The sequence below is a fragment of the Podarcis liolepis genome (genome assembly GCF_965112155.1).
Source record: "Podarcis liolepis genome assembly, chromosome: 3".
Classification (NCBI taxonomy): Eukaryota; Metazoa; Chordata; class Lepidosauria; order Squamata; family Lacertidae; genus Podarcis; species Podarcis liolepis.
In genome coordinates this window covers 64,920,517-64,930,030 of record NC_139557.1, presented here as the reverse complement: position 1 = coordinate 64,930,030, position 9,514 = coordinate 64,920,517, and the positions used below count along the sequence as shown (strand labels likewise).

Genomic DNA, 9,514 nt, shown 5'->3' with positions numbered 1-9,514 from the left:
GAATGTAAACTGCTCTGCAATGCTTCAGTATTATAAGTTCTTTTATTATTATTTGCCATTTGTGCAGCGAGTAAAGTACAAAGGCCAGCATCCAGTGTTTAACGAATAAAAGGTCAATGAGAAACACAGACCTAGACTGCAGACATGCAAGTCCCAACAGCAAAGAATGAGTTATGCGAGCCTTGCCACGCAAAAGCACTCAAATACTATTAACAAAACGGCACAGACCTTTTTTTTTTTTACCAACCTGAACTTCACATTGTTGACAATGAAGCCTCAATTTACATTGCACCACTCGTGTTGAAAAATCTTGTACTAAACTTTCAAGCATTGTCTATAAATATTTCCTCAAAGAGATATGTAGCCAAAGTGAGGCCTTTCAGCCTTTTTGGTGCATTTGCTTCTGGCAACTACATTTTTAAAAAGCTTTCCAGAGGTAGAGAGGATCTTTATTTATTTCTGCTCAGGAGAGCCTCTCTTACCAACTACATTTGAAGCTGCAATTCTATACCCATTTACCCGAGAGGAAACACTGCCTGAACTCCCAAAGTGTTGACTTCTGTCTGCAGATGTATAGGATTATGCTCTAAATTCCTCTTCTGTCGGGAGACGGATATAGAATCATAGAATTGTAGAGCTGGAAGGGGGACCCCAAGTCCAATCCCCTGCAATGCAGGAATCTTAACTAAAGCATATATGAGATGGCCACCCAACCTCTGTATAAAAACCTCCAAGGAAGGAGAGTCCACCACCTCCCGAGTGAGTACACCCCACTGTCAAAGACCTCTTACTGTAAGAACTCTGCCTGATGTTTAGCTGGAGTCTTTCTTCCTAGTATACTCTGTGAAAAGCGTTGACCAGTGGAAGGTTTTAGGGGCAGATGCAGCTCATGGAACAGTTTTGTTAGTGAGCTCTCGCTCCGCCAAGCTGTAATGAAAGCGTGGTAAAGATTTTCCCATACAGTTGTAAGGAAAATAAATTTGTTTTCAAAAATGATGTGAGATATGCACTTCACACTCTTGCTCTCCGGGGTTTGCATGAATGCCCTGTGTCCACGACCCAGAGTTGTAAAAAGTCCTTACTGTTACTTTAGAATAACTTTATTGCAGAACCTGACCACTTGAGGAGTCCACTTCTGCCCCCCAGACCTCTATTTAGAACAGAGGTGGCCAGTTTTGTGGTTTGCAAAGTGCAGGAGGCCAGATTAGCAATTTTCTGCTCCCCAATGGTGTTACTAAAAATGGATATTCCACAATTTTTTGTGACATCTACTATTTGGCTAAATGAAAAACTAAGCCTGACAATATTCTCTCCAAGCCGTGAAGCCTTTCCTGCTCAATAGATGTAGACCACTCCCAGACCCTAGACCACTGACTAGGGCTGGTGACCCCTGAGACTACGGTGGTTGGACATCCTGCTTCTGTGACGCAAGGGGTCTTGGGCATGCTTTGCAGATTGCATGCTACTTCACTGGCTCCGATTTGCTCCCCCAAGTGATCCTGAGCTGTTTGTGCAGTTGGACTGGCTCTGACTCAGCCACTCCTCTTACGCGATGCTCTCCTATTCCAATCCTACCATTCACCAATCCCTGTCTTCCTCATTTACTGTAAAATTTAAGTCCAGTGCCAAATAAATATTAAATAAAAGGAGTCCATCTCGTCATTGCTCCTGGAAGGAGTATGATGAAGTTCTACCATTTCCTCTTGATGTGAAGAAAACCAGGTGGTGCTTTTAAGATGTACCTGAAAACACCTGAGCAGCAAGAACTTTTTTGAATGAAGGGAGACTATTCTTGTTTTTTATTGATGTGGTTTTGTACTTTAGCAGCACTGAGTTAAATCAGTTTGTTTTAACAATTTTATAGCCCTAGTTGACCGCCATTGTCCCAAACACTTCTTGTCCGTGTTATGATGATTAAAATTCCACAGAACTCTCTGATTTGTTAATTCCACAGAACTCTCTGATTCAAAATATTTGCATGTGTGTGTTAGGTTTTCCACTCTTTTGAAGACGTGGCTTTATGATACAGCTAGATATGCAAACAATTTCCCCACTGTTTTCCAAATCAGAGACAGAGCAGACTTCAATAATGCTGCCACAGGAAAGACACTTAACATAGTAACATACATAATTACATGTGTAGAAGAGTCGTGGAGAAATGTATCATATATAGTGTTATGGGCAGAGGCAGGTATCAGGAAGGAGTGGGACAATAAATCAATATCCCTTTTCTTTTTTAAGAGAAAATAAAAGTATCCTGGATGCACTGTTCATGTAAATGGCCAATATCTTGACACTGAGATGTCTTCTGTGTAGCAGCAAATCTTGTTTTCCTCTTTCATGTTCAGTCCAATTTAGGCTTTTCTTTTCCTTCTTCCATACCTGAGCACAAACAGAAAACAACTTCTGAAACGCCTGAGGAAATCGGAAGGCACTGCATCCTTATGCATCTTCTGCAAAATTTTGGGAGGAATTTAATGTTGTACATCCTAAGGTGATCATTCTGTCAGAGTATAAGCATTTGGGTTTGCCAAGCAGAATGATTCCCCCTCCCTCCATGCCCTGTTCCAAGGCTTCTCCTCACCCACCCCCAGGCCAATTTTGGACTGTGTGCAAGGCAGTGGGGAGGGAAAGAGCCCCATTGTGCAGATCTGCTGCTGCTGAGACTCATCTGCCAAACCCTGCCCTTTCTTTCTTCTTTGGTGCCTTCCCAATGCATGATAATAGGAACCAGAATGCTGACAAAATGGGGCCAGACTAACCAAATAATCTGCAACCATACTGGCTTTTTGCTGTTAAATAATAGCTTGCCTGATATATTTCTTCCACATTTGAAGCTCCTCCGCCTCGTTCCTGGTGAAGATCATTCTTCATGATGTCTATTTACTTATGAGCATGTATTGTATTCATGGTTACAAAACAATGTCTATGCTGGGATAAGCAACAAAATATTTGAGGTTCTCCAAGTCATATTATTAACTGCTGATGGGTAGGTTTGGGGGCATCCTTTTAAAGCCATTAACTGTAATATGCATTTATGCCCACACAAAAATGTCCAGATTCTTATACCAGCTGTCTGTGACACCAGTCTACAGTCAGCCTTGATTTCAAAGACCTCAAACACACCAATAACTTGGATCTGTAACTGTAACAATATATCTGTATTAGCTCATTATAATGAGACCCATGAATTAAAATGCTGCAAGCAGCTTGGAAGGTTCAGCTGTTGCCTGAGTAGTATTCCATTGGTCGATTTCTTGCAGTTAATCCTAGCAATGGTTACTCAGAAGTAAATCCCAACGATTTCAAGGGGCTTATTCCCAGTAAGGCCCCATCCCGCTATGCGGCCATAGTATAGAGACTTAACTCCACTAAGACTTCCATCCTTTAGATTCAGTGGGACTTATTTCAGAGCAGACCTGCAGTTGGTATGTACTAACTTGGCTGTGGCGGTCTTAGCTTTTGGATTGCCAACATTTTGCGAGGTTTATTGATTTCAATAAAACATCCCAAAGTGATAAAGGATCATTGCCCCAGTCTCTCCTTCCTTACCAAAATTATACAAATAATTTTGCTTCTAGAGGTGCAGTTCTGAGGTGCCCATCTTCTGCCCATTCTCTACTACTAGAGACACAGCCCTCCTTCCCCTTTCAAATCTGATGGCACAATCTTCTCTAAGTTCAGCAATACCCACACAAATGCCTCGACTCTGTGAGGGGGAAGGGGTCCTTCTGATCTTGCTCCACTTCTGCCCAATCTCAGAGACATCAGAAGTTAACTTTCCTACACAACAATTTTTTTAATGACCTCCCCCTCCCCCCCAAATGTTATTAGTATGGTAGGTGCACAGGTGTCTCTGGGTGCATTTGGCCTTTAATATTAATTTTATTTTAAAGTAATGTGGCCAAAGAAAACCCACAATCCATAGAGGAACATTGAAGCACAGCAAGGACAAAACATAGCCTGGAAATAGTCACCAGGTTGTTGTTTTTTTCAGAGAGCTGAAGACACTTTGAAAGAAGGATCACTGCTTCTGGAGTGTACTACTCATTTTTGCTGGAGATAGAACCAACAGTTCTTACTGTTCCAAAACCTGCAAAACCTATTTAACCGTCAGGCAAAATAAAGAGTGCGAAAATCATGGGAAGCAAAACCTCACTCAAAACCACTTTCTTTAAAATGGTTCTTTAAAAAGGATTCTTTATAACTATTGCCTGGTTCCAGCCTTCAAAAACCAAAATCAATTCCCAGAAACAACCAGAACAGAACAAAACCCCACCACAGATTCAATATATTGTAAACTGTAGGTGCGATAGAGGGAAATGTGGCAAGCAGTAAACATGTCGCTAGCTGCTCAAATGCTGAAGTCACCACAGGAACCAGAGACAGCAGATGATAACGGGTTAAAAAAAAAAATGCAAATTTTCCCTGTCTTATTTTCCTTAAGCAAAATCTGCAGGCAGCAACACTTACCTCATCTATGAAAAAGATCCAGGTATTGTCAACAGCATCCTTTACTGTGTTTCTCGTTCTTTTTGAGCAATCCAGGCAGTGAAAGCCCAGCATAAGTAACTTGGAAGGCACAGAGAAGGGGGCTTGGATGGGGCTGAGAGAGGTGCTGCCTGCTTGTGTGTCCATGCGCTTGTTCAGGTGTGTGTGGGGGGGGGGTGCAGGTTCTGTTGAACCCCCTTGGGATTTGCCATGTGCAGGAATTGAACTCACAGTGTAACTCATTCATGGCCATTGATTGTGTTTTTCTGGCAATGGAAACATTCATCTCTTTCAAATGCTTGTTCCTGGGCAAAGTTCTATTCTTAGCTTCTGGCAAAAGTTTTGTTCTTTTGTCTGTTTAGCTAATTTGGACCAAACCACCCTGCCAAACACCTCCGATCTATTCTGAAAGTGTTTCTTTTGGAAGTTTCCAGTGCTGCTGCATATCCCAAAACAGAAATTTCTTATCTTTCTTTTCAATAGGACAGGGGTCTAGAGGGTGGGCAGAGATGAGAAGGAACCTCTCAAAAGGAAACCTGACCATAAATCACAGTACTTTTCAAATGGAAAATCTGCTTGGCTCAGATTTCTTACCATGAGCTTCTTTGAAAAACACACCCATATCTGTCCAAATTACAGCAGAGGGGCAAAAGCGTCTGGTAGTGGCGATTTTGTTGAAAGACAGAGTAATGAAGCAATTTGGTTTGGATATCGCCAATAGTCTACATACAATGGGCTGGGTGTTGCTGACAAACCAAAAATAATTGGATAGTCAGTCAAAGGTTTAAGAAAACAAAACAATGGCTCAGCTCCAGAAACGCATCTTGGCTTTGGATCCTGTGATGATGCCAATTCTGGTCTCCTGTGTCCTCTCTGCTGCTGGAGGAAACTTTTCCAGTGGTTTCAAGCTGTAGTGTTTCATTTTTCTTCATAAAAGAGCCTCTATCCTTTCTTGAGAAGCATTTTACTGCTGATGGATCAAATACCCTGGCAGAATTTATGTTATCTTCAGACCTGTGGGCTGACTCTGGCCCATAGAATGGGAAGATTTTTCTTTGCCTACCATGTTTGTGGTTTAGTTTGGAAAAAGTAACTGCAAATTATTTTGTCAGTAGTCGTGTGTGTGGTTTTTTTAAAAAATGTAACTCTTAAAGGAAGAGAGGGGGAAACCTTTCAGACTTGTAAATGCCTTTTTCTTTCCACCCCAACCTTTATTATAGGATGGCATAAGCTCATTGTATAATTTTGTGATATGTGGTGTACTTGTCAAACCTTTTTAAGAACATCCAATTTAGACATTATCTGGATCACAACAGGCACATCCTTAATCACCTTTGCAGAACTTATTGAGACTAGGAGTATCACCCAATGGTGTTGTTTCATTCATGGAATGATCTTTGATCCAGAAGAGGCTTCCATGAATAGAAGTGGTTGCGGAAGGTGATTTTTGCTAATTCCCCCTTTAACTCACTAGTAATTTCTGGATTTATGTACTTATTTGTTGTCATTTGATGCTCTCAGCTAAATGTCCAAAACCAGGCAATGATAATCACACCCACACCCAGCCTCAAATTAAGCCCAAATGTACATCAATGCATGAGTGTGCAAGCAACTTCATGTACTGATTTCAATGCAATCAGTTTGCGTGGAAAGGTGTTTGCATGAAACTGCAGCAATGGGAAATAACTGAATGCTACCAGATTAGATTGAAATGGCAGAAAATTTATGGGGTTTTTTTTCTGACCAAGTCACATTGTATGGAATAACCACCAAGTGACAGGATTTAAACACATGAAAAAGACATGGTGGAGTCACTCTCAGAGAACTTTACAATGTCCATGGCAATATGTGAATCAGCCCTTGTTTCATAGTTACATCAGTGCTTCTCAAAATAATACTCACATTTTTGTGTATCCCAGATGCAGTTGTTTAGGATCTCACCCAGCAAGTAGAAGATGTTAATTATTGCAGTTACAGTAGCAAAGAAGATAATTTTAGCACCTGAGCCAAGGTACTCCAAGAGAGGGTACACCCAAACACCTGTTACATGATAAATCCAACAGACCCTAATATAAATACAGAGAGAAATCAGAAGTTTTCTTTAAATAAATAAAATTATACAATAACAAGAACTTTTTTTTCTATGAGCAGAATCCTATGCCTATTCAGAAGTAAACTCTATTGATTATGTTTAGTTGTCTCGTGAGATTTTGGTATACATCTACGAAACACCCACCCACCATTTTTGAATGGTTTTGAAGAAAAGATATAAATGTGGCTTACCATTATGCAAATGGCAACTGGGCTGTAGTGTTAATAACACTAAGAATGGGTTGGAGCCAAAGGCTCCTTTCTTCTGACCGATGGATTCTTGCTGCAATGGATGGATTCCCCCCGCCCCCCCAAAAAGAAGAAGGAAACCTTTGGCCTCAACCCAGCATTTGCAACTATTGTAACACTTTTTGATTCCTAATTGTTATTTATGATTAATCGTTAGATACAGATAGCCATAAGCCTAGGTGTATTCAGCGTTGCAACGTATCTGTCTATTTATATGCTGTGCTTGTCTTCTGTGGATTTGCTGTTGGTCACACAGGCAAGTTTTCCACAATGCTCAAATCACAATTCTCTCTCACTTTTTAGTCAGGACATCGGCATTCACTGCTAGTGTGGAAGCTCCTTGGTGCATTTGTCTGATGTTCCAATGGGCTGCCTCTGTTGTCACAACCCCTAATTCTGTTTGCTGCTTACCTGGACGTAATCTAGTCATTTTGTTTCCAGCAGCCCAAATGGTGTAAATGTGCCTATTTCTGCTGACTGCTATATGCTTAGGACATGCCCCAAAGATCTCTGAAGACTGCAATTGCAGCACATATGTCAAGGAAGTCTTGCACAAAACCTTTATATGGTTTTTCTTAAAGATATACTGCAAGCCCCTGAAAAAACCAAATCTAAGCTGGAGGCCTCTGTTCATGCCTTAGAGTAAAAATAAAAACATGGCACCATCAGATCATCTCTCCCATATCGCATGCAGCTCTATCCTAATTATAATAAAAGCCAATATTAAAAAGTAGAGAAAAAAGAGTACTGCTCTCTGATTTGAGGGCATAGTGTGAGAGATTGTAGTGGACTAATAAATTCCCCTAGTCATTTCAGTCCTGAAAGGCTTATAAAGTGGGGGGGGGGGGAGTTTATGACAGTAAACCAGGTAGGGTTCCTTGGGAAGAGGATGCAATGAAGGTGCCACTACAGAGAAAGCTCTGTCCTTGTAGCAACAAGCTTAATTTAAGGAGGCAGAGGCATGGGAAGCAGGATCTCACCTGATTACATGAACAGATGAGGAGACTTATGGGGAAGAAGTTACTCCCTAAAATGTACCATAAGTATCTATTATGGGTGCATATCCTAGAAACCTTTATAGAAGCAAGCTGGAACCAGACAAAACATGCACATATGTAGATTCTTTTCAATCTCTCTTTCAGTTTATTGATGATTAGTAGGAGATTCCATTGCCAGTGTGGGAAAGTAAAAAAGAAGGAATAAACAAGCTTGGGAAACCATGACACTTTGGGGGCAGAAAGAGAGGAGGGAGCAGGAAGCATGAATCAGGATTTGATTCACAGGCTTTACATGTATCAGTACAGGAGCAAAGACAGGGGCTGGATCTACACTCACCTTTTAAATGTTATTAGAACAATATTTTTAAAATACCATCAAGGCTGAAAGTCCCATTCCACAAGGTCTACCTGTATTTGGAAGGGGGTTACTCTGCAGCGCCCTCTGGTGTCACACTTTAATAACGTATTATTAACATTAAAAAAGAATGCCGTGTGGCTATATGGTTATCAGAACCACTCCATAACACTTTTTTAGCATTAAAAACCATGAGTGTAGATCCACTCAGGATTAAGAACAAGAGCTTGTCCCACAAGACCATGACTAGCCCAAGGATCCCTACACTACACCATTGGGATTCCCGCAGCATGGTAATTGCAAAGCAAGTTTTCCATTTAGGTTTTGCATGCTTGACCCCAGAGCAACTGAACAAGCAAATGGAAAGTAATTATTACCAAAGTTAAATAGGAAAGAGCAAGTCAATGTATGTGCCACTTCAAGAACAGGCTTCAGAGCCACCTATGACTGCCCAGGCTGACATCATTTAAACACAGAACCCGCCCCTGCATATTACACTAGAATCCTTCCATCCTGCCCTTCTCTGGACTGGCAGCATTATGAGTAGTCCTGCATTGTCTATATTACAAATGTGAGAAGGAAAAGTAGCAGTGCAACCATGGAAACATTACCCAATGGCCTTTGTTAAGGAGTTCATTGTCCTTGAAAACATGCTAACTCAATACTGCACAATAATGGGCTGATCAACCTTAGGCATAAAGCTTCTGCACAAGATTAGTTGTTATTAATTCTAATGAATGTCTTTAACATTGCAATTCCTGTCCAATCTCATTATTAGATAAGCACAAGGGAACATGCATTAAGGCACACTTTAGAGTGCAAGGCCAGAGCCATTTTGTTGAATCTCTACCATTTGCAAGGTTTAGAAAAAAGCAGACCATTTAGTGCTAAGTATTCCTTAGGAGGAAAGAAGAACAAAAACTAGAACTTCAGGGAAAGTATACTAAACGTAAATCTCATCAAATGAGGTGAAAGGATATTTTAATTTAAATACACATGGCTGTAATATTTCACATTATCATAAGGATACGTAGAAAACGTAAATTGTTTTTTGTTTTACGGATTATGCTTATGTCTCAGCTTTCTACCGTTACAGGCAAAGGCCAAGTGCACATAGCTGTCCTTAAGCATTCAAGAAATCTAACTCCCCAGTAGACTGTGGCCCCCAGTAGATTGTAGTCAGGAGAGTGCTTTTGGTCAATCTTCAAAACTACAGTAGGACATAAGGGAAAGGAAATCATTTAGGTTAATGGTTCCCAATTAGCTAAGTACTCTAGAATCCCTGTTTTACAAAAGCCAAGCCATGGACCCCCTACTTTTGAAAGGTTGA

At 40.8% G+C, this 9,514-nt stretch overlaps 1 protein-coding gene across 1 annotated transcript in view; it reads right to left on the bottom strand.

The window, feature by feature from the left end:
• Nucleotides 1-23: 23 nt before the first annotated feature.
• The window catches only part of AIG1 (androgen induced 1), an 82,997-nt gene continuing 73,506 nt past the window's right edge, over nt 24-9,514 (bottom strand). The window contains exons 5-6 of the mRNA XM_083496294.1: nt 6,394-6,557; nt 24-2,382 (exon numbers count right to left, since the gene is read on the bottom strand). Coding sequence (XP_083352420.1) covers nt 2,345-2,382; nt 6,394-6,557 — 202 coding nt within the window. The 3' untranslated portion in view covers nt 24-2,344. The remainder of the gene's footprint in view (nt 2,383-6,393; nt 6,558-9,514) is intronic.